Below are 25,019 nucleotides of genomic sequence, written 5' to 3' on the forward strand. Positions count from 1 at the left end.
TTGCAAGGATTGATAATGCAAAACATATTGCTAAGGCCTCAGAGTAACGGACCCAGGAGACCTGGATCTGAACCCCAGCTTCTTCCCTTAGACAAATCACCTGATTCTGTACAAATTGCATTATTTTCTTGTACCCTAGATGTCGTGTCTGCCAAAACTTGCTGCGTGAAGCGTCAATTCAGTTTCTACTGCCTGCTAAACATGAAAACGCACCCCTTTTCACCTTGTAACACTCAAAATGTATAAAAGTACTTGGCTTAAGTATGTTGCCAATACCTCATCAAGGAACCCATCAGGTGAGTGCACCCTCAAATACTGTGTATGACAGTCTTTTCCAGTTTTTCAACTGAAAGAGGAAGAGCTTTGATTCATCATAACCATACCATGGGGCAAGGTATGAGGACAACAATTTAATTGATTTTCATCATCCTTTCCATGCCTCCAACCAGATAGTCTTTAATTTAGGATATAGAATCACATTGGGTTTGGAGTCTGAAAAGGGGCAACCCCCCTTCAGGATTAGCCCTGCTTTGGGCACCTGCATTGGAGTGAATGCTGTTTAAGGTGCCCTACATAGCCCCTAAATGCATTACAGGCAAAGCTCCTACCAACTATTCTGCTTGTGCACATATAGAGCCTTAAAAGAATATTCTACTCCATTAATCACATTGTACATGCCCTTCCTAGATTTAAAGTCTTTGACAAAGGAGCCTTTGTTTCATAAGTGATGTGTTGTCATCCTTTAGACGCATAATCACAAGACACTGCAGCCGAGGCCCATTTTTTCAAATCCCCATAAACCAAGCATTCAGTACTAGGGAAACGATTACACACAGCCATTTGGAGTGCAAAAATGCAAATAATTAATTTTTCGTTATTTTTAAAGTATAAAAAGTGCACAAGTCCTTCAAAAGTGGCAGCATTTTTTCCTCGTGGCATAAGCCAATAGTCAATCGTTTAAATATTTTCATTATCTCTATGAAAGCTTATTAGTCAGCATGCATCCCCTCAACAAGTACCGAGAAAAAATTGGTTCAAGGAATTTTTGAAAATCTGGAATTGATCCAGCTTTCCTGGACCTAAGTTGAACACCCCCTCAAGGTAACGGCTCTACAAGGAGCACTTGAAGGCGACTGATGTATCGGTATGACAGGCGCAAGCAACTGTGCCAAAAACCCTTTCCCTATTTGGAAATCACTGTTAGTTTGAGGTTGACAGCTGTTTTAGAGTCTTGGTTGGTGATTCCAATCACCTGTCACTTACTGATGATGACAACGTCAATGGATGTCTGGCAATATATATGTCAGATTTAAATCCAACTCTTTTCAGTGAATAGCATCCTTTCTTCCAAAGCCCCCGAACTTGTGTTAGAAGGTAACTGAGGCACAAAGAGGAGTTAAATGCTGTCATATTGTATCAGACAACCTCTTCTTAGGTGCATCAGAAGTGGTTGACTATATTAGTGATAATGAAGCATTGTCCCCTAATCTCTTAGAAGTAGAAACAAGCACACAGTAGTAGGTTTTGCGAGGCCATGGATTAGCAGATGAAAACACGATGCAAAAAATATATCACTGTTTAACAATGAAGAGTGTTTAACCTCTGTAAAATATCGATATCTCCATATAAAATCAAAAAAGCACTGCAATGTTTACATGCTGTTATCTGTGTTACAAAATCTGTTCTATAGAGAGCCTTGTCAGATGTGAATGTGCCAGTCTAACATTAAAATCATTTTATATTTTCTCCCACCTTACAAATAGGAACAACCTCACTGTTTCTCACAACTGAATTATATTTCAAGGTGAATTGTATGTTACTCACATGATCGATGAGTTCTCGAACCATGCCATTCCACTGGCCCTTTTCATCTTGTGATCCATATCGGCCATCTTCTACCAACCGAATCTCATAGGAAAACCCAAGGATCGTTGCCAGTTCCTTCAAGAGATCAATGCAATAGCCTTCAAAGCGGTCATTGCCAAAGAGTGCTTTATCTGATCTCCTGAACATGACATAGGGCTCTTCCTACAAAGATAGAGTGATAAAAAATGCTTGAGGTCATTTTAGAAAATTAATTCAACAATAAAATGTGATTTCTTGGAAGAACGTACAATTATCTTGACATTAATAGGACTTACAGTGTTGAAAGGAACTGCACCAATAGGTGAATCACACTAGACCTATTGTTTTTTCTCTGTGTTTTTTTTTAAACTTTTACTTGCACCCTTGCACACAAAAACATCTGCCCCCTCCTTTGCATCTCTTTGCCTCTTACATGGGCGACTTCATCAGAATGGAGATAAACAAAAAGTCTTTGTCGCCAATGTTTTGCATTCTCTAACTTGATCAGAAGTCTTCCCTAGTTAGAAAATGTCATATATACAGGGAGTGCAGAATTATTAGGCAAATGAGTATTTTGACCACATCATCCTCTTTATGCATGTTGTCTTACTCCAAGCTGTATAGGCTCGAAAGCCTACTACCAATTAAGCATATTAGGTGATGTGCATCTCTGTAATGAGAAGGGGTGTGGTCTAATGACATCAACACCCTATATCAGGTGTGCATAATTATTAGGCAACTTCCTTTCCTTTGGCAAAATGGGTCAAAAGAAGGACTTGACAGGCTCAGAAAAGTCAAAAATAGTGAGATATCTTGCAGAGGGATGCAGCACTCTTAAAATTGCAAAGCTTCTGAAGCGTGATCATCGAACAATCAAGCGTTTCATTCAAAATAGTCAACAGGGTCGCAAGAAGCGTGTGGAAAAACCAAGGCGCAAAATAACTGCCCATGAACTGAGAAAAGTCAAGCGTGCAGCTGCCACGATGCCACTTGCCACCAGTTTGGCCATGTTTCAGAGCTGCAACATCACTGGAGTGCCCAAAAGCACAAGGTGTGCAATACTCAGAGACATGGCCAAGGTAAGAAAGGCTGAAAGACGACCACCACTGAACAAGACACACAAGCTGAAACGTCAAGACTGGGCCAAGAAATATCTCAAGACTGATTTTTCTAAGGTTTTATGGACTGATGAAATGAGAGTGAGTCTTGATGGGCCAGATGGATGGGCCCGTGGCTGGATTGGTAAAGGGCAGAGAGCTCCAGTCCGACTCAGACGCCAGCAAGGTGGAGGTGGAGTACTGGTTTGGGCTGGTATCATCAAAGATGAGCTTGTGGGGCCTTTTCGGGTTGAGGATGGAGTCAAGCTCAACTCCCAGTCCTACTGCCAGTTCCTGGAAGACACCTTCTTCAAGCAGTGGTACAGGAAGAAGTCTGCATCCTTCAAGAAAAACATGATTTTCATGCAGGACAATGCTCCATCACACGCGTCCAAGTACTCCACAGCGTGGCTGGCAAGAAAGGGTATAAAAGAAGGAAATCTAATGACATGGCCTCCTTGTTCACCTGATCTGAACCCCATTGAGAACCTGTGGTCCATCATCAAATGTGAGATTTACAAGGAGGGAAAACAGTACACCTCTCTGAACAGTGTCTGGGAGGCTGTGGTTGCTGCTGCACGCAATGTTGATGGTGAACAGATCAAAACACTGACAGAATCCATGGATGGCAGGCTTTTGAGTGTCCTTGCAAAGAAAGGTGGCTATATTGGTCACTGATTTGTTTTTGTTTTGTTTTTGAATGTCAGAAATGTATATTTGTGAATGTTGAGATGTTATATTGGTTTCACTGGTAATAATAAATAATTGAAATGGGTATATATTTTTTTTTGTTAAGTTGCCTAATAATTATGCACAGTAATAGTCACCTGCACACACAGATATCCCCCTAACATAGCTAAAACTAAAAACAAACTAAAAACTACTTCCAAAAATATTCAGCTTTGATATTAATGAGTTTTTTGGGTTCATTGAGAACATGGTTGTTGTTCAATAATAAAATTAATCCTCAAAAATACAACTTGCCTAATAATTCTGCACTCCCTGTATATATTTGTGTACAAAAATATTATTTAAGAACATTTTGTTTCTCCCTGTTGTAAGCAATGTAATTCCAACTTGGCTATTCCATCATCAGTGGAATAGTCCTTTCTCTCTTTAAATGGGTACAGCATCAACCAAAGGCCCTGCCAGCCTTTCTAATCAGATCACATTCTCCTTTAAGGTAGTCCCATTAACAAGAAGCAGAATAGTGACACTCACAGAAACGGGTGGTGGTATCCCAAAACAATACATGTACTCTTGTGTCTAATTGATAAATTAACACCCGTAGAAGAGAAGAGCTAATTATCAAATTTTGAACATGTTACACCCCAAAAAACACACTTTTAGCTCTTTGGCGGCCACCTGCTTTGCCGTTGTTTGGGAACCAGACCAAGAAAACAACAACACAAACTGCCGCTTCAGAATGCTCCACTTAAATCTGAAACTCGGGTTCAGCCCATTAAATTGCAACTCGTGTTATTTAGGTAATTTTGTTTCTCCTTTTCCTTTTTTCATACATAATTTTGCATAATTATACAGGCTGGCAGGAAGTAAAGGAAGCACACATCGCACAAAAGGGTCTGACAGTCGCAATGCACAAACCACATTACATTCTCAGGCAGAAAATCTTCTATTCAGACACAAATTATAGGGTACCTCGGACAGCAGTTCAAAGTCAGTGAAACAAAAAAGTGCGCTGTTGTTTTTTTACAGTCAATTTTTAGGAGCACATTAGCAACAAATATTTCTTTCAGCTGTCTTCATACATGGACGCATACAGCCTTACCACTGGCGAGGTTAAAGCTACGGTACTGATTGGAAGGATGGAAATCTGCTTTCCAGTCTGTTAACCATTCCGCCTGCCATTTTCTTCAAAAATGACTTTTAACCATTACTGATTTTTTTCTCCTAAAAAGTGTACACCATTGACTTTTCATGTAGCTTCATTATTCGAAATTTAGAAAAACATCTCTTTTCAAATTGTTTCATAAAGAAATAGAGACAAATTAGAAAGAGATGTATCAAGTTTCGTAGCTCCATGTGTGAGTAGCTCATGCAGTCCACATTTTTTATTTACAGTTTGGTTCATTTATTATTTAATGTATTATGAAAAAAAGAAAAAAGAAAATACCCGAAAGCCAAGTAAAACCTGACCTGGAATATCTACTCACTCGTGGACCCGGAAACCAAGGTATATCTCGGCTCGGAATCTTCCAAATAAGCAGAGAGCAAACCAAGAAAGTACTTTGTGACATCAACTTGTCTGAACCTTCCTCCATTCTCTGCTCTATTTTATTCTCTTAGGTTTTACACTTTCAGTTGTGCAAAAGGAGAAATAAGCGCTTGGTGACAGTGTTGAACAATTGTGCAACACACACCTCGATCTGAATTGCTTTGAGTGCATTAAAAAAGGTTTTATTATCTAACTCAATGGAGGTCATTTTATCCACCGGAAAAAAGCACAGGTGTTAGTCGATTCTTAATTTTTAGAGCATAGGTCAAGGAGGTTATTTACAGACTTGTGCAGATTAGGGAACCGAATTGAAACGTGTTTGGGGTCACTTTTCTTTCTGCATGTATTAGTATTTGTGTAGCAAAAAGCTACCTGGGTAGCATCACAGTACAGTATATTAATGAAATGATTGTATCCATACATTAGGGATAAACACATTTAGGTTGCACGATGACATTACCTTTGCAGTAACAGATAAATTTCAGACCTTTACAATTATTTTAAGGTACAAGTAGATTAAGTGATTTGCCCAGAAACACGATTTTCACCAAGTGCCAGACCCAGAATTAGAACTCAAATAGCCAGGTTTCAACGTCAGCAGTAGAGCCTCTAGACCACAATCTCCTTCCTAACATTTATATGTTTTGAATATGTTTTTGCATCTGAAGCATTTAGAAATATCTTTGTTGACATCACGAAATTTCATATCGTCAAAAAAATTTGATACATGAAAAGATGTCTGGTGAAGTATCCCGGGGCACATCTTGCCCGAGGGTATGAGAGAGTTGGATGGTAACTGAAAATAGACTTCCAGAGGAAGTTCTAAACCTGGAGGAGAATTCAATGGTGGAATTTTCTCAACTCTATGTATAACATGGTGAAGGAAATTACAATTGAGGATTCTCTGACGCATTTACCATGTCCCCCAGGCATCAGAATATTTTCCGTTACTATCCGACTCTAAATAAAAAAATAAAAAAAAATAGTGCGTCTCGAGCGAACTTATCACCGAGAAAGGAATCCCCTCATAGAGAGAGAGAGAGAGAATGCGTGTGTATATGTTTGGGGTGTGGGTATGGTTCTGTGTGTGTGTGTGCGAGAGAGAGAGTGTGTCTGTGAGTTTGCGTGTGTCTGCTGTCCGCATGCTGTTCCAGGGCATAGCCATGTCATTTTTTAATAAAGGAGACCTCAGTCTGCCCTTGATTGTTTCAGAAACAGCATGCCTAGTGCCACACACCCACCTTGACACCATATTGCAAAACAGTACGAGTTATCTTTAGAACAGGTTTGTACTAGAAAGATAATCTCCCAGTACTAAAACCCAGCTGGTGATGCAAAACCAGGTATTACAATCTGTGTAGATTTGACTTCGAGTCAAAATCAGTAGATGGTAGCTTCGGAATGCCCAAGTACCACTCATGGAAATCCCCCATGATGCAAAGTAGAACAAAAGCAGTGCAAAGCACTATTTGTGCTTTTTTAAGGGCAAAACCATTTTGCAGTGAAAACAAAATACTTTATCAAGCCTTTGCATCACTTTGTACTACTTTGTGTGAAATTTTTGCTGCACCTAATAATCCTGTCCCTGAAATGTTTTCTGTTTGTTTGAATTAGTGTAATGTATCTTTGAAATGTCCTAGAGATGGCGAAGTTAGAGGTTAGGAGTTGAAGGCACAGACTTTCGCTAAGGCTTAGTCTCTGTAGGACATTTGTTATGAGCCATCTTTGTAAGCTTTAACCTCTACAGCCCTGCTGCTTTTCAGGTCTGGCTATGCTCACAGGGTTGCCCATCAGATAGACATGCCTACACCGGGCAGTCTCTCCAGCTTTAGAATTTAGCCCCTCTAGGCAGTGGTGTTTTGCAAAATGAAAGGGCCACCTGGAGAATGTCATGCGTGGGCTCTGAGACTCCTATATATCGCAGCTACTCCTTGGCTTTTTGTTGAATGGGGACCTCACTGATATGCTGGGGGAGCCCCTGCACCACAGAGGCTGCAAGTAGGTCAAAAAGCTAGAGAAAGCCTATGAGAGCTACTGCTGCCAGAGGAAATGTTTAGAAGTGTGAATTATATGAGCAGTAAAAAGGCAAGCTTGAAGGACCACCACAACATCATTGTGTGCTTTAGAGTACTGGTGCACTCTAGAGCACTGAGCTTAGGCTCCCTCGACAGGAGGCCGGTCTTTGGTGAGACGGCCAATTCACTCCTTTCTGAGGATTGTTAGCATGAATACTGACAGAACCCCATGATTACTATTGAACACAGGGATTATAAAGTGTAATCTCAGGGTGCAGGAAGAGCCAACAGGGTGTCATCAGCTCATACCCATCACCTTCCTTTGGTAGGCTAGTGCCTCTACAGTCAGAGAAAAGAATGGAATCACAAATATCTGTGGGTAGGTTTGTCTCTTATTGCAATGGTAGAGGACTCAATTTTTTGTCCACAATAACTGGACAGGGGGTCAAGAATCCATTACAAGTTTATAATATAACATACCATTTATGTGACATCTTGCTATGCACTAAGACGTTTTGAATGCTGATAGCATTGGGCCATCATTTTGCAGAGGTGAAGAGCAATGAGGGGCTGAATTAGAAGTTGGCGGACAGGTTGCTCCATTCACAATAGTGACAGATATCCCGTCCGCCAAAATCTAAATACTATTATACACAATGGAAGTTATATTTCAGCGGACACAATATCCATCACCGTTGTGATGGAGTAAGCCATCCGCCGAGTTCTAAGTTAGGCCCTTAGTGTGCTCTGTCAAATCTCCTGTGAAATGTTTTTTTTATCCTAAAAATATGATCACCATAGAGTTCGAAATCCACCATGCCATTGGTGAGGATACTTTGGTTACATCAAATGAATTTAAGAATCTAGCCAATTCAAATGACACTTGTTTCACTCCTAATAATAAAGGTCAAGGCTTCATAAAATACCCAAAGTAAATCCAATTAGTGTGAAGTGGAAGCACAGCCATCCACATTTATTTAATATGGTCTAGCTTTATTCATTATGCGAGCAGCTCCTTTGTTAACAGTCCCAGTTTGAATACATTTGTGGTCAGGAGTTTTAGCTTGATATTTATTTCAGTACTATGGTACCAGTCTATCACAAGTAAAACATGATCTGACAGGAATATTACGTCTTAATATTGTGTACAAAAATATTGCCCTGTTGGAGCTAAAATTACACAGTCTACACCCAATGGGAAGCTACTTTGTAAAGGATATTAAGAACACAATATTTCTGTCAGGAGATATCGTTGCTAATCATATTTCGACATACACCATTTCCTACATCTTGATCGGAGGTTGCTTGTGTCCCAGTTCAGGGAGAACCTGGCCTTGCAGTTTGAGGTGGCCTGTTCCCTTTAGAGCAGGTTCGAGACTTATTTGGCAGGGTGTGTAGGTTAAAGATGGATTGAGATCTGGCCTAAGTAATTACTAGCAGCTGAGATTAATTCAAGCATTCCAACCATTTTCAAGCACATAGAATTTCAGCAGGTGAGTAGAGTACATTTAAAGTGGTGATGGGTAAAAACCTGATTAATATGAGTTCAGCGCATGTTGGTGCTCCAGATGTTTTGGATGCAGACAGACTCCAATATTTTCAAGTATACTGAAATGTCAAGGGAAACTGGCTTTTTGGATGGTAGTTACAAAGTATAGGGTGGGTGTTTTCAGAAATCGAAGAAGTGTTTGAAGAGGGAGGGCATATACAAGGAATTAGAATGCATTACCTGTACTCTAGTGGGACACTCATTTGCCAGGATTTATTTAATGCACACAAGGGAGGGTTAAACAGAGAAAGTGGGATTTCAACCTAACAGGTAGTGGTGGTAGTGTGTACTAGAGAGTTAGAAGAGATAAGATTCCTTGTGAATATATATCACATGGTCTATGTAGGAGTCATTGAGTCTGGCATACACAGCCTGTGCTCAAGGTATGAGGTTTTCCCCCAAGGGTTAGAGGAATGCCTGGATGGACCAGAACAGCTTCTTACTTCTATTTAGGGTACACTAGAGGAGGAGCTCTACACAGTAGAATGCTTGAAAGAGCAGACTAGCATTGGAGCCGGCACTACTGCTGTCCTTGCACAAGATGGTGTGCAGGTGGCAGCAGGTTTGTCCTAATTGGTTTATTGAAATCAAAGGGGATGCGTGTGCACGTCAAAGAAGAGCAGAGGGGGCTATGCTGTTTGAAGCTTAGAATAGGGCAAAGTGGAGATCAGAGTAATCATGAACCCTGTACAAATGAGTAGAGAGAAATTAGAGCAGATCATGGCCTAAGATTATAAACACTCAGAAAATACTTTTGCCAGATGTGCAGCAGTATTTGCTGATCTTGAATGAGGTGGGAGGTGTACTGTTGACATAAAGAGCATAACAAGTAAGTTACTACTTTAGCTATGGATGAAGAATCAAAGGAGGAGGGTAACAATGTGTCTATGGGTGATGAGTCTAGAGTAGTGGTAATTGCTGTGAGTAGGAACCATAATTTAATGGCACTGGCAAACCTGGTTGCTGGAATACAGAGACTGGGAGAAGGCTTAACAAGAGATCCACAAACCAAAATTTCCCATGGGTCGAGGTTTGTGAGATGTGCAAAGAGAAAGGAGAAACAGATGGAGGCGAGCAGTGAATGACCGGAGTTTTAATTAGGATGTAGGAAGAAACAGAAGCTCAGTTTCAGTAGGTCTCTATCTTTAAATATGGTTCAGCCTTTTACGGACCGATAGCCAGGTTTCAGGTAGAAACAGAAAGTTCAGGTTTTGTGGTCAAGAAGAGGAACATTTGTGTGCCACACAAGATGGCAGAACAGGCATTCTGGATGAGGCACTGCATGGAGGCGGTAGATGGGGAGATATGTAAGGTGCTGAGGTTGTTTATATCAAGGCGTTTTTGCATTGAGATGCATACACTTGAGTCTATTTTTGAGAACCAGATGACTTTCACAGCTACTGGTGGCAGTGGTAGGTCTGGGAGCAGGCATAAAGTGAAGGTGGACCTGACTCATGAGAATTTAAGAGGTGAGATGGAATTAGAGATAGATGATGAAGGTCTGCTCTTGATGTCTTCAAACATCTTGAAAGCCAAAGGTAGGCTGGGCAGTGCAGGAACAAAGGCAGGCACGTTTGGCACACATGTGCATCATTGAAGTGAACTGTTGCAGACAAGAGTAGTAGCTTAATGTGAACATTTGTAATTAAGCATTAGCATCTTCTTTATGCTAGATTATTTAGTCATGAGCATCTGCTCTTAAAAATGAAGCATAACATCTATCTTTAAGCCAGAGGTGGAATGAGTGAAAAAAAAGAAATATGTGAAGTTGTGAAGCAACAGCCTTCACAATTAAGACCAACAAAAGCAATGAACAGTTGTTCTTTAGATAGACTGAACTGTGCATTCTCCCGTATGGAGTACTGGGTGGGCACGAGCACCATGCATAGGTGAACTAGTGTGGAAATTAGAATCAGTCCATGAGGTGGGCTGATGCAAACTCTGTTCCTAGTGGATATTTCTGGTATAGGTGCAAACATCCCCATGTGTGAACCCTTAAGTGAGATTCGCTTAAACATTAATGTTCACTCTTGGGATGAACTATTGAACATACTTTCTTAAATTCCATGGTATAGCTACGAACATTTTCTATATGGTGGATCATACACCCCTTATTTCCACACCTGTTGAATTATTTGTCCTTGACGAACTGACCACTTTGTTGACCCAACCAGGACAGAAACATCGACATAAACAGTTGCAAAAATAAGCTTCAGCTTTTAAGACCCCAGGTAGCCCTATTAATTTTCTCGAAAGGCCAAGGAACAACATACATATTTAACAGCTAATAAGATTCACATTAAAATGGAGCTTCGACACTGTAATGTATCCGAGGGTCTGGAGCATTTCCTAGGGGATAATTCTGAACCCTGTGAACTGCTTATTCACAGACTATTTCACAATTTATTACTGAAAATGGCCAGACATCCAATTCACAAGCTCTCTCGGCTCGCTAATCGATTTCTCGGCCAAGGTGCCCTCAATTTCAGATCTTCACAGTTCTCATATTGCTTTGGGAGAACGGTGATGGCTGCCGGGGCAATATTTCTCCTACTTCGAGCCACTTCAATATTAGTAAGAAAAAATAACCTTTCAAGCTCTCCCCTTTCAAAGAATCGTCCTCAGGCTATTTCATCTCATTCACACCCTCGTAAAAAAAATCTCCCAGTAGGGCTTGCCTCATCTGTGAAATGCTAATGACTTTTCGAAATGCTACGTCTCACGTTTTTTCGAAGACAGCATTCGAAAATTTAATTAGACACAGGTTCTTGCACACTCAGTGTGGGTGTTTTTACTTGTTTTGGCAGTGTGCTGTGGGGGTGACATCAAAACAATTTCTCATTCCAGCGGCAGGGGAGGTGGGCAGACGGGAATCTCTGTCCGGCTATGCCTTCGAATTACTATCTAAAAGTTGTGCCTAGAAACATTTGTTGAACTCGCCCTCCTGAAGAGCCCTGCTACAGTTGGAAGGACAGGGTGGCAAAGCGCAGGGCTTTGATGGCTTCGGTACTTTGCCAGTTTTGACATATGCCATGTTGCTGTAATTGTTTTTTTTCCTCTACAACGTTACTCTCTTTGAGGCATTGCTAGAGCAACCGAGGTAATCGTAAAGAGCTCGAAAACGCACGGTCAGCTGGACAGCAAGTGCAGAGAGAACCATGCACTGGCAGAAGGAGCTCGACAGTATACTTAAGGCGTAATGCAAACTGCCGGTGCATCGATGCAAAACAGGGTGAGGGTCCTCTGAGATTCCAGCCGTTCGATGGACTCGGCTATCTTGCTTGACACTCACACACATTCTGTTATTTTTTTGTTGTTGATATTTTATTACGTGTTCTTCCACGTGATCAGTGCCCGAGGCCTTCCAGGGTTAATTAAAGTAGTGTCTCGAACACTAGCTTCTCTGACATTCTAGCCATGAACTGCTGCGGGACCCTCCAGGGCATGGGGTCTTCCGTCATAGCATGCCTGAGCGAAAATGTTTTTGTCATCGGAAAAGTTTTGTGAAATTCACAGTTTTTTAGTTTTAACTTCACTCATGCAAATTTGTACTCTGCAGAGTAAATTTTTAATATAATCAATTTATGCCCCGCTAGAAAATGTAAGCAGAATTTTCTCTGCAAATGTATCTTTCAGAACACTACCCCCTCCGCGCTCTAGTCATGAACTGTTGCGTGGGACCCTATCCAATGCATGGGGTCTTTCGTCATAGCATGGCCTGCTGATGAATGTTTCAAGAAATTCTGACACACTATACATAACCTCCCCGAAAGCAAGAAAATAAGTAATTTTTCTTAACATAAATATGTACTTTGGCAAATGGTTCCCCCTGAGTCACCAGTTCCACTGATACGAATTCGCAATTCCAGATGAGGCACAGGGAACCTTGCTGCACCTAAGCACTTCCCAGACTCATTTCTTTGTCAAGGCCACTATAGCCGAATGCTTTATTGTGCCGCCACAAATAGCCACTAGAGCAGCAAGATTGCAACAAATAGCCTAAAAAGTGTGTAAACGGGGCACCCTAATGGCGAAATGTAATTTTGTCTTCGTCAGTGAAAATCTTTGCAGGGGAGATGGATCATAGGCAAACTAGTTTTATTTTTCAAAGGGGCTGAAACTTTCAACATATTGATTTAAGAAGTTGGTGAGGTTTAACAGTTACCCTAAAGATGTACTTTTGCATAAGAGATCGTTTTTTCTTAATGTCCTCAAAATGACCGTAGGTTCAACTAATTTAGGTACACTGATGAGAATGTATAGGCAAGTTCGTAGAGAGGGCGAAAATCAAGAATACCCGACAAAACATTCACGACTTATGCAACTTTTCACAAAGTCTCAAAGTTGCATAGTTTGAAATAAAATAAACCTTTCAAAACTAGATTGTGTACACTGTTACTCTTTAAAAACCAATTCTTGGTGAAATAATTTACTCTCAAAGAGCTCAAGGAAAAGATTTTCACAAAACTTTATTTTGAAATAATTTTCGTCCACAGTTGCATAGAATGCTCTTTGACAATAATTGTTGTAATTGGTTATATGGGTGCTGAGCAAGTGAAAATGCCAATGAGGTGGGAGAAAGAAATTAGGCACCTTGGTGAGAAATGGAAAGGAAACTAGCAGCTTTGGACAATATATGAATGGCAATAAAGAGTTGTTATATAGAAATCAAAATATGATTGTGCCCCCGAAGAGCAGTTCTAGATATGTTTGCACAGTGGCGAAACGAAACTGTACTCCTTTCCCTCGTAAGGAACATGGAGGGACTCCGCACCGGGCTCACTCTGGAGCTCTAGGGCCAATGTGCTGTGCTGAGGGCGCCCCTGCAGGTCGACCCCCCGCACCACAGGGGCTGCGGGGGCCTTTGTTACACCACTGTGTTTGCACACAAATGATTGATTAACATCTGAAGGTGAAATGTCCGACTAGATATGACTAAATCACTGCATCTGATTTGATAGATTTCCACGTGTGATACATTAAAAAACATAGAACCAAAATTAAATTATTTATAGTCCCTGGTTATGAAGGAAAAACGGACAAGTCTCTGCCCTGCATGAGACAAATTTAGTCAGCTATGACACAGAACACATGATCACCAATAGGGAGACAGCGGAGAGATTTAAGTGTAAGGCAGGGTGCTATAATGTTTAGATTCAGGAACCAAGCACTCAGTCACCAGCTGTAGCGGCCAGAATCTAAGGGAGGGTAAATTAGTCTGCAGCACTAGTTAAGAAGATTTATTCCTGCTTGTTCTAGACCTCTAAATGGACGGGTTGTCAGTGACTGTGCTCTCAGCATCTTGCCACACCTCGGGGAGCTTGTGCAAGGCCATTTGTAATCACTTGCAGAGTCAAGATCAAAGGTGACCAGGGTTATCGAGACAAAATTCTTCTTCTTAATATTCAGCAGCTATAAAAGGTGCCATGATAAATTTACCTCAGTTCTGAAATCAATCAATCAATCAGGAATTTGTGAAGCGCACTACTCACAGTGAGGGTCTCAAGGCGCTGAGGTGGAGGGGGGGTGCTGCTACTGTTCGAACAGCCAGGTCATAAGATGTTTCCTGAAGGTAAGGAGGTCTCTGGTCTGATGCAGTTGGGTGGGAAGAGTGTTCCACGTCTTGGCGGCGAGGTGTGAGAATGATCTGCCGCCAGCTGTAGTTCTGCAGGCGCGTGGGACGGTTGCGAGGGCGAGGTCGGCAGAGTGGAGGTTCCTGGCCCCCTTCTTTTATCTAAGACACAGGTTCAACACTGGGAGAGAGATCTCTTGCATTCTCATAGGGACCCGGCAAAAAGCCACCCGGAAGCGAAACTTGACTCCATTCCTCAAGCCATTTATCCCATTGTTTCCCTTCAGAACCTTTGCGCATTGAAACGACTGCTGGGTATCACGGAGACAGTACCATAACAGAAAATGACACAAGGTCACACAACATAACTATGAGACAAGTTAGGACCGGACAAACAATCAAAGAATCTATCCCTCCACTTCGGCTAATTGTGCTATGTGCTTATTCATCTGCTCACCACCATACGAGAAGGGCTGAGCAAATTTTGTTTGTCACCGAAAACGTTTTATGCAAGTCACAGTTTTGTTCGTTTTAACTTCACTCATGCAAATTTTTACTCCACTGTGAGTACAGTTTCACTATCATCAATCGATGCCATGCTATAAAATGTAAGCAGACTTTTCTCTAGAAATGTATCTTTTGCAGAGCTGTTCCATGCACAATAGCATTGTGGGGGACACAAAATATATTTTGTTACGCATTGAATATCTTATACTGAGTCATTTAGTAAGCAAGTAAGCAATAATATTTGCAATTAAGGTTTCACAAAATACATGATTTTCATGTGGATGTGTGAAAGGGAGAAACCTTGCAAATATCACTAAACAGAAAAGTTTTCCATCGGCCTTAGAAATGACTCAATTAAAAAATGCATTTTGGGGCAACCGCACATGAAATACCAGAACCACATAGAATGAGTTAAGGTAGCTATGAATGATTCAGGAGTACTGAAGGTGCGAGTGACTGTTACCCAGGGATATGTTCCATGGCTGGATCAATGGACAGCACATCAATGCAAGAAAACTTGTTGTTGCAACAATCAGACGATGGGACTGCAGGTACTCAAAAACACTAACTACCCTGGCCTCCATCCCCAAAAACACTTACCACCCCGACCCCCCATCCCAAAAACCAAACTACCTTGACCCCATCCCCAAATACCAAACAATCATGACCCCCCACCACCAAAAATACTAACTACCCCGACACCCAGCCCCAAAAACCAAACTACTCTGACCACCACCCCAAAAACTAAACTACCCCCACCCGCTGTTCCGGATGTTCCCCGAGCACAAGCTGTTCCAATGCTGCTGGCCATAAGGAGGCAGAGACGATCTTGCAGGCGGGCTGACGCCATAAAATAATATGAATGCAGGATAGGAAGGATGCCCCCCCCCCACCATTCTGGGAAGGAGGAACCAAAGAGCCCACAAGTGCAGTTTTGGCAGGAAGAGAGGCTATCCGCATTGGTCAGCATCCTTTAAAAATGGCCAACAGAGGCCAGAGAGCATAGCCTGGGAGGGGGCCCAAATTGACCGTATCAGGTTAAAACACCCCATATATCACTCGGTGGCCAACACAAATGCTGTGCCACCCCTATTATTTCATTGTTCATAGTGGTTCAATGAACGTTTTGACTTTTACAGAACTGGTGGTTCCCCAGTTTTTGAAAACCCATCAAACTGCAGATCAGTTACCCTTGGTATGCTTTAAGAATGGGAGAACCTACATTGGTTACTGTTAGACCTGGGAGCTCTGGGCGTGGTTTCCCTGTACTATTTGCTCCTGACCCCTTGTTTTTGGATCCTGTGCTGTAATTAGTTTTAGTTGGTTTTGCTACTCAGGGCACTTTTCCACTGCTAACCAGCGCTAAAGTGCAAGTGCTCTCTGTCTAAATTGTATTGATGATTGGTTATCCACGATTGTAACATTTGATGTACTAGTAAGTCCCTAGTAAAGTGCACTAGAGATGCCCAGGGCCTGTAAATCAAATGCTACTAGAGGGCGTGCAGCACTGATTGTGCCACCTACATGAGTAGCCCTGTAAACATGTCTCAAACCTGCCACTGCAGTGTCTGTGTGAGCAGTTTTAAACTGCCAATTCGACCTGGCATGTGCACCCACTTGCCAGGCCCAAACCTTCTCTTTTACTACATGTAAGTCACATCTAAGGAAGGCCTTAGGTAGTCCCATGGGCAGGGTGCAGTGTATTTAAAAGGTAGGACGTGTAATGATGTGTTCTACATTTCCTGATAGTGAAATACGGCCAAATTCAGTTTTCACTATTGCAAGGCATGTCCCTCTCATAGGTTAACGTGGGGACTGTCTTTAAATATCTTTTAAGTGTAGTTTCCCAGTGGGAGCAGATAGAGATTTGCAATTTGGGGTCTCTGAACTCACAATTTAAAAATAAATCTTTTTGCAAAGTTGTTTTTTAGATTGTCTGTTTGAAAATGCCACTTTTAGAAAGTGGGCATTTTCTTGCTTAACCATTCTGTGCCTCAGACTGCTTGTATAATCCACATCCGGGTCAGAATGACAGTTGGGCTATTTGTGAATTCCCACTAGACAGTGACACAAAGGGAGTTGTAGAGTATCTTGCATATCCTAATAAGTCTCCTGGGCTAGAGTGGGGAGGGAGGAGCTGACACTTACACCTGAAAGGGCTGTGCCTGTCCTCACACAATGCAGACTCCAACCCCCTGGAGTGTCTCTGCTGCCAGGCTTGAGCAAGGCAGGATCTTGTGAACAACAGAGACTTTCCTTTGAGGTTTGCCAACTTGAGAGATAGAAAGGAGTATAAGTAGTGGACCCAAAACCTCAGGCTTTTAGAATACTTCTGGATCAAGACGAACCTCTGCCAAGGAGAATAGCTTGATGCTTGACGAGGACCTGCCACTCTGCCTGTTGCTTTGTTGTGCTGGCCTGCTGCTGCTGCTTCAGCCTGAAGAGGGAATTAACTGGACTTTGCTTTCTGAAATCCTGAATGTGAAGTTTTGCCAAGGGTTGGATTGAGCTTACCCCTTGTTCTGAAGTCTCAGGGACATCAAAGACTTCATCTGCCAGTGCCTGGGCTCTTGTGCTGACAGTCCTGACTTGGTAAGTGGTGCCAAATCCAGTCCCTAAGCCCTTAGAAGTGGAAGCTGGTAACCTGCAGGGGAAACTCCACGCACAGCTGTGTGCACATCAGAAAAATCGACGCACAGCCCATCCTGCGGCTAAAAATTTGCAGGCCTGCCTCAAGGTTGCACCTGTTTTCACCACAGACTCTTCGCACAGTGTGTTGGACATATCTAAGCCTGGATCGTGGGTGTCAAAGTCTTCAACATCCCCGCACGGACCCGAGGCTGTGCACCTGGAATCAACTCATGTCCTCCCTTGCGAGAAAAGAATCAATGCATAGCCCCCGGTGCGAATAAATATTGGCTATTGTTCTAAACTGTGTGGAGTCCTTTTGTGGTGTTTCCACCAGAGGCCCCATTTCTAACAGTTACCTTTACATGTAATCTCAAAGGGTTGGTTCCCTTTGACTTCCCATCTGAGCAGGTCCTGGCTGAGGGAAGCAGAATATCATATTTTTGGGTGATTGGATGCACTTAGTATATTTGCAACCATCCACTCCATGTTAAATTAAACCCAGAGGCTTGGTACAGATGCAGGCCCTTTGTGTTTTGTTATTTTTGAATAACTAACTTTTACAAGTATTAGAACGAATCATAGCTGTAAATTACTTCAGGAAACATTAACGTGTGTGAACTTTATTGACTGCTTCACATGCATTACTGGTACCCCTTCTTTTAGTGTCACCAATAAAAATTCATAAACATCTACCTTGATATATGAAAGGCATTTTCAAGTTAGGGAGGATCCTATGGAGGGCAAGTCCATGTGTTACTTAGTGGCAGATTTTAGATCCCATAGCGCTCCCTTGCGCCACATTAGCATCATTTTATTTACCCTAATGTGGCCTCTGAAGTCAAAATCGCGGCACCAAATTTACAAAGTGGCACAATGCATGTATTGCGCCACTTTTTAACCATTTGCACTACATTATGCCTGTGCCAGGCATAAAGTATGCAGAGGGAGCATTCCCCCATTAGGGGAGCGAAAAAACTGGCACAAAGAAATCTCTCGATTTCTTAACGTCATTTTTTTCAGCCCTTTTAATGCCTTTTCCTTTGGAATTGTGTTGACTTCCTCGGGGGAGAAAGAAGTAGTCAAGGAGGCCACTGCCTTCTTCTATTGAAGTTTTCTAAAACAAATAAAAAAAGAGCAGTACTGGTTACTATAACAAGCACAGGCTGCTATGAGAAAAACATTTTCCATTTTGGAATGCAGTTATATGGATGGTGGACTGCTATCCCTTGCAGGCTACCATTTCTGTGATTGTAGTCAATCACAGAGGGTCGCAATTTGCGACCTGACTAATGAACATTAATTAGGCAGGTTATTTTGTAACCCTCTACATTTCAGTATTTTGTGATTACACATATTAGTGCATAGAATGGTTCGCAAATGTTTTTCCCATTTGCAAAAAGCCAGTTCCAAAACTGCAACCTCTGTTTTTAAATGGAAAAATAGTACGTTAGTTCCACAGTTTTTAGCTGTAGACCCAGGTTTCTAATTGCATGGTGGTTTACATCTGCTCTGAAATTAATGGCCTACTGTACATTATTCTGTTATATTGGTGCATCATTTCTAGTATTTTGTTTTGGGCTTCCACTGATTCAAAAGTGTTAATACTTTAAACGTATTTCAAATTTTTGGAGCTAGTAGTGGAAGTGTTCTGTGACACAACGAGTTGGGTAGACATTTACAATTTGATACGGATATTTCTGTGTTTCACTGTACCTAGATTAGAGGTGAGCAAAGCTGCAATTTACAGAAATATATATTTTTTCTTGAAAATGATATGAAATGACGTGTTTTTTCTCAATATGTTTTTAAGGCATCCTCTGTGAAAATGTCTTTAAAAAGCGCAGCAGAAGATAGCAACAGCAGGCCGTTTAAGTAGAAAATGTCTTTCCGCTGCACTTTTACAGTTCCATAAGACACTTTTTGCTTACAATAGTTTCCCACAGGCAAATATTTAAATGCATAATTCAAAAACTCTGTGAATTAGGTGTGATCCAAAAACACAAATGTTGCTAGAATTTATCTGTCTAATGTTTTAGAGGCATATTTATGAGCCCCTTGCACCACCATTGCATGACATTTTGCGACGCAATGGTGGCGCAAACCTTGCAGTCATATCTATGAGCCCACACAAAGCCACTTTGCATGGCTTTTAATGGCTTCATAAATATGGACTAAGATAAGGCAGCACGAATTGCTGTGTTGCCTTACTCTGTGCAAGGAAGCACTTCCATAGACTTTGGGGTAGGTGTTCCCATGCAAAACCAATGGATTTTTAAAGCATTCCCAGATTTACAAGAGCTTATTCACCTGGGAATTCATCAAAACCTTATGCCTCTCCATGGTAGGCACAATGAGGAGAAATATATTTATTTATCCTCCTTTTTAGGTCGAGCATAGCAGCACGCAAGCACTGCTTTTCTGACATATTGGTATGTATCTGGGCTTTCAACCATGCCCACCGCACGCCCATCACTATCAGTCGTTAATGGGCTTGCCTTTCAAAAATCCTTTGATGACATTGGTAAATACTTTACGTTTGTCCCTCCTTGGGGCGGTTTAGTTACCGCCTTGGCCATTGCCCCTGTTACATGGATAATTGCACTTTGCCTATACATTTGACTGCAAGCGAACTTCTTTTTCCTTTTGTGTCTCTCCTTCCCGCTGATGCCGTGGCGCTTTGAATTGGCTTCCTTATGTGGAACTGTTTTACTTTTCATTTTCATTTTATGTGGCAAGAAAAGTCGGGTAAGGAGTTTACGACACTGATAGCTCTAGCTCGAGCAAATGCGAGAAGCATTGCAATGCAAATGCTTGATCCACTTTCTTTTGTGCTGCACTTTGCAGCAGATATAGAAAGAGTAAAACGCCTCCCAGTATTGTTTGTCTTCAGGAAGGTGCCCCTCCCTGCAGAAAAACAGTCCTACCTACAATGCAGACACCCTTGCACCATGGTGCAAGGACTCCTGCATTGGCGCTAGGCTACCAAAACTGCACCAGCACAGTGGGAAAGGACAGGAATGCGCTGCATTGCTTAAATACAGCACATTCCTGTCCTTTTCTTTTGACTTGTTGTACTGCCCTGCACCAAAAGCCCATAAATATGGGCCTTAGTCTGGCCAAGCCTAGACACATATTTTTAGGACTTAGCCTTGGAATTGTCACCTACATCTTCCAGTGCAGTTTTGGACACTTAAGTGACCCTCCCTTTCTGTTGAGGACCGAGTAACATGACACTAAGTGCTATTGAGCTTTCTCACTCTCATGGCCTTTGTAATCAATGGACCTGGGAAAAAAAATAATTAAACTGAAGACACTCCTAAAATTCACAAACATCATGTTAGGCAGAGTTCACATAACACTATTTTGTCTAACGTTTGTAAGTGACAGGGTACCTTGAATAAAACACATGATGCCAGTGGGAGATTCCTTCACACAGAAAATGGCTCACAGAGAGGCATTTTCTGTTCAAATACGTCTAGTTTCAAGTCTTTTTACATGAGGAGTAGCATTATAATTCAAAACAAAATTACATGGAATATCAGCGAGACACATTTCACACTAAAAGCATAATTTTGCTCAATTTCGCACATTTTTTTATGGAACTTCTTGAACTTTCCCCAAAAAAACTGACATGACTGCTAACCTCTGGTAATCTTCCACCATATATTTATTCATTATATTTAACCTTAGGAAAAAGTAGAATTGGTAGTGTTTTCGTTGGCAACAACGAATGTTTCGAGATTTAGCAGTATATTTTAACATCTCCTCAATCTTCCAAATTTCCAAAGTTACCAGTCCACTAGTTTGGAAACTCGACTATCAAATCCGACGCAGATCTCACCAGTGAGGGTTTACAGTGAGGGATAAACTCACTCCTCATGGCTTAACAGAGCCATTGAACCTGATTATCTTCCTTCTTGGGATGCTTCAAAGGGGATTTTGCTCATAACAACATTCCTTTTCACCACTGTGGAACACACTTTGTGCATATACTTATTCGGCCTGTAAAATGAATCCACAGAAACAGCACCGCTAGGTTAGTTTGGAGTAAAGTAAACTATAAAATTGATGCTGGGGTTCAACATTCAAGCTAAGGCTGGAAGGCTCAAGGACACGATACTGCTGTTAAAATGTGCCCCAGATGAAAGCACAGTCTGCTTATTAACAGATCAATAGCAATATTGCCCTTTGCCCCATAACACATACATCTGAATTATAAACCAATTCTTGGGCAGAGCTCATTATGTTTTCCTGACTGATGTTGACAACCATCGAAGGTGGATGGCCAAGGGCAGCCCATGCCAAAAGCAAAAGCACATGACAAATGTCCCTTAGTAAATACCTGGGCTTCAGTCAAGGCACAGGGAGGGGTGAATGTCACTGTAGCAGAAACCCATGCTGTATGTGATCAAAGCAGTGTTCTCCAACTTATAAGTATGTGCTGACCAAATATTAAAGCTTCTAAGGTCATTAAATTATCATCAAGGGGAATAATCCACTCTGGAGAATAAAAACAAAGGCACAAATTTAGAGTTTGGCGGATGGGATTACTCTGTCACAAACATGACGGATATCCCCTCTGCAGTATTATGATCCCATTATATCCTATGGGAATCGTAATACGATGGACGGGATATCTGTCACATATGTGATGGAGTAACCCACCGGCTAAACTCTAAATCAGTCCCAGAATGTTTAATTTAATGAATTCCTTCAATAAACAGGAATACATTTAGACACCTATATGACAAAATAACCCCATCCACGAAGCTAAACCCAACCTAAAATATTGGCGACAACACAAATATTTTCATTTTCAGACAATATTTTTGAAAGACCTAGCATCAGCTATGTTGGTGCCTAATTGTAACTGTAGAATCCGAAGCCCGTTTACAATCACTTACCTCATCAAGGATGGTTCTGCTACCTGCAGACACCCTCAAAATTGATGGGTACAGTGACACAGGTACAGACAGGCATGGACTCTGCCTGTCTCTCTATGAGAAAACACATCTTTCTCTCACAGATCTTATTTCTCATGTCTGTCCCCTAAACTCATAGAATTTGTGGCCGCACATTACTAGGACAGATTATCATGCCAATGCTCTAAGGTTGATCCATGTCAGATATGGGTAGTTCATCCCACCCTGTTTTTTATTTTCTGTTCTGGTAAATTTTACTCTGAATATTTGTTGATTGTTATGATGCCCTGGTGTACCACAAATTCATAAAGTAAATTTTTATGCTTCTCAGGATTATTGACAACTTTCTCAGGGATATCAAAATTTGAATTTAATAGAAAAAAAGTACTTCCTGAACGATCTGTTTTTTGCCCCTTTCTTGCACCAGGTCGGTACTGACATTGGCTCACACAAAACCTATGCTGGATATACCTTGGCCATACGTAAGTGCCACTGCTGGGTTTGCAATTCAGGAATCACAACAGAGCCACACAAGAAGATTAGATGATAGAGTCCGATTAAATGGCCACTCAGGGCCGGCTTTTGGGCAATGCGAGCAGTGCGGCCGCACCGACTGCTGACCTGGATTGGAGGGCGCTGACCTCAGGGGGGGCGCTGTGTTTAGCAATAACTTATGAAACTTGTGATTTAAAAGCACTTGCTGAAAAGGTCCTTGTGCGTCCAGCCTTCAGCAAGCAATTAAAATGTCAAGATACCTCTTGTGATTAATGTTATTGACAGGGAGAGAGATGGAAGTTTTGTCTTGCGGCAGTTTTGACTAGCTATAAAGTAGTGTAGAGGGTTAATATGCCTGCTGCAAAGAACATAACTATATTTTAAGTGGACAGCTGAGTGGACTCGTAAAGCCAGCCTTTACAAGCACCTTAAAACAAATTAAGGTATGTGAAAGGGGGGCTATGGAGAGATGAGGGGCACATTTGTGGGGTGGTAGTGGGGGAATCTGAGGAGGAGGTCATGGGGTGGGGGAGGGCGCCAAAAAAGACTGTCGCATAGGGCATCACCAGTGCTAAAGCGGACTGTGTCCACTGAAATGGGTCACTCCTTAATGCGACTTTAACACCTACATTGGCTTCTCTTTTTTCTTGGTTCCGGCCTGGCTAGGTCAGCTCATGACATACCAGCAATTTCTTTTTTCACTACTGTGCTCATCATGCACTGCTTCACTTGACTACAGGGGCCACACTTGGAGCTGACATTTAAGAAAAACAAAAACCTCATTCTGGAACAAATAGAGTGACACCCTCTGATACCTTGTACAAAGACAATATAGGTGTAAATATCCATACCAAGACAGTGGTGACAACCAGGGACCTGTTCGACAGCGAGTCAGTGACATTGTGTCCTCTGCTCTTAGAGACTTCTGTGACATTAAGGCCATCAGTGGGGTTCCATGTTCCAATCTAAAGAAAAAAATGGAGGAAAAGAAAAGAAATCATTAACATTTTAAAATTCAAAGCACCATTAACTTTCTAAACTTCAAAGAACATGCATAACAAGCTCGCAATTACAACATACACTTTCTGAGTTATGAAATACTGATATATGTCTTTTGTAATCTTTGCCCATTAAACCATAACTCAATGTAAGTGCATCATAATATATAAAAGCAGAGGAGTAACATGGCCCCAGTAGTAGGGTCAAATGGGTTTAAGGCATGCAATTGCCATGTACACACAGTTACACTCTAATAGCCTCCTGCTCAGTTTGTGAACATCTAGGGTCTATTCAGTAGCCAGATGGTCTGAAACTCACCATAAAGAGCTTACTGAACAGAATGAGTTGAAGGGGGGAAAATGAAGGGGTAAATAAAGTAGTTAGTGTTATTTTCTCATTGAGGAGATGTTACGGGGTGGCAGAGGGGATGGGTAAGATTATGTGGACAGGCACAAATTGATGAACCTGACGAAATGCATCTATAGAATACTCACCTTTGCACAAAATAAGTGAGTATATGTGAATCAGAGCATAATTCAGTTTAATTAAATATGATAAAAATGCATACCAATGTCAAGATATTAAAGAAAGAAAAGGACCCATGAGCCCTCACTGCCATGGACCTAGGTGAGTTTGGTGGATGAGAAATCTGAGGCTTCGTGCACACAAGACTTTGGAGTCATACAGCCAAGGCAACTTCGTTTACTGATGTTATTTCACAATATTGTGATCATTTGAGATTTGCATGGGAAAGAAGGAAACACAGAAATATTTAGCATTGGCGTGCAGAAATGTCTTGCAGCTATTTTTCAGTTGCAAGATATGGAATGTTTGGCACCTCCAGGTGGAGACTTGTAAAATTATAATTTGACAATATTTGACAGCGGTGCTGTTCTGGTGCAATTTGGCAGCATACGAAAAGGATTAGGTACCACAGATGGCTGCATACTCTTTCTGATGGTACATTCACAGCATTCCTCTCTTTCTGACATTGTGAGCCCTAGCCCTTTAAAAGACAGGTTGCAATGCAAGGACATTTTAAGTGTGAATGCTGGATTGGAGGTCTGCTGTTCTATGCATCCAGCAACTGTTGATTTCAGCAAGCTGATTCCCTTACCATTAACATTAATAAGGTGGTTGGTTTGTGACAT

The 25,019-nt window shown here is 41.6% G+C and overlaps 1 protein-coding gene across 1 annotated transcript in view; it reads right to left on the reverse strand.

Moving 5' to 3' along the window:
- The window catches only part of GRIK3 (glutamate ionotropic receptor kainate type subunit 3), a 1,024,044-nt gene that overhangs the window by 330,302 nt on the left and 668,723 nt on the right, over positions 1-25,019 (reverse strand). The window contains exons 9-10 of the mRNA XM_069223872.1: positions 23,721-23,834; positions 1,825-2,028 (exon numbers count right to left, since the gene is read on the reverse strand). Coding sequence (XP_069079973.1) covers positions 1,825-2,028; positions 23,721-23,834 — 318 coding nt within the window. The remainder of the gene's footprint in view (positions 1-1,824; positions 2,029-23,720; positions 23,835-25,019) is intronic.

Source organism: Pleurodeles waltl, chromosome 3_1 (genome assembly GCF_031143425.1).
Source record: "Pleurodeles waltl isolate 20211129_DDA chromosome 3_1, aPleWal1.hap1.20221129, whole genome shotgun sequence".
NCBI lineage: Eukaryota > Metazoa > Chordata > Amphibia > Caudata > Salamandridae > Pleurodeles > Pleurodeles waltl.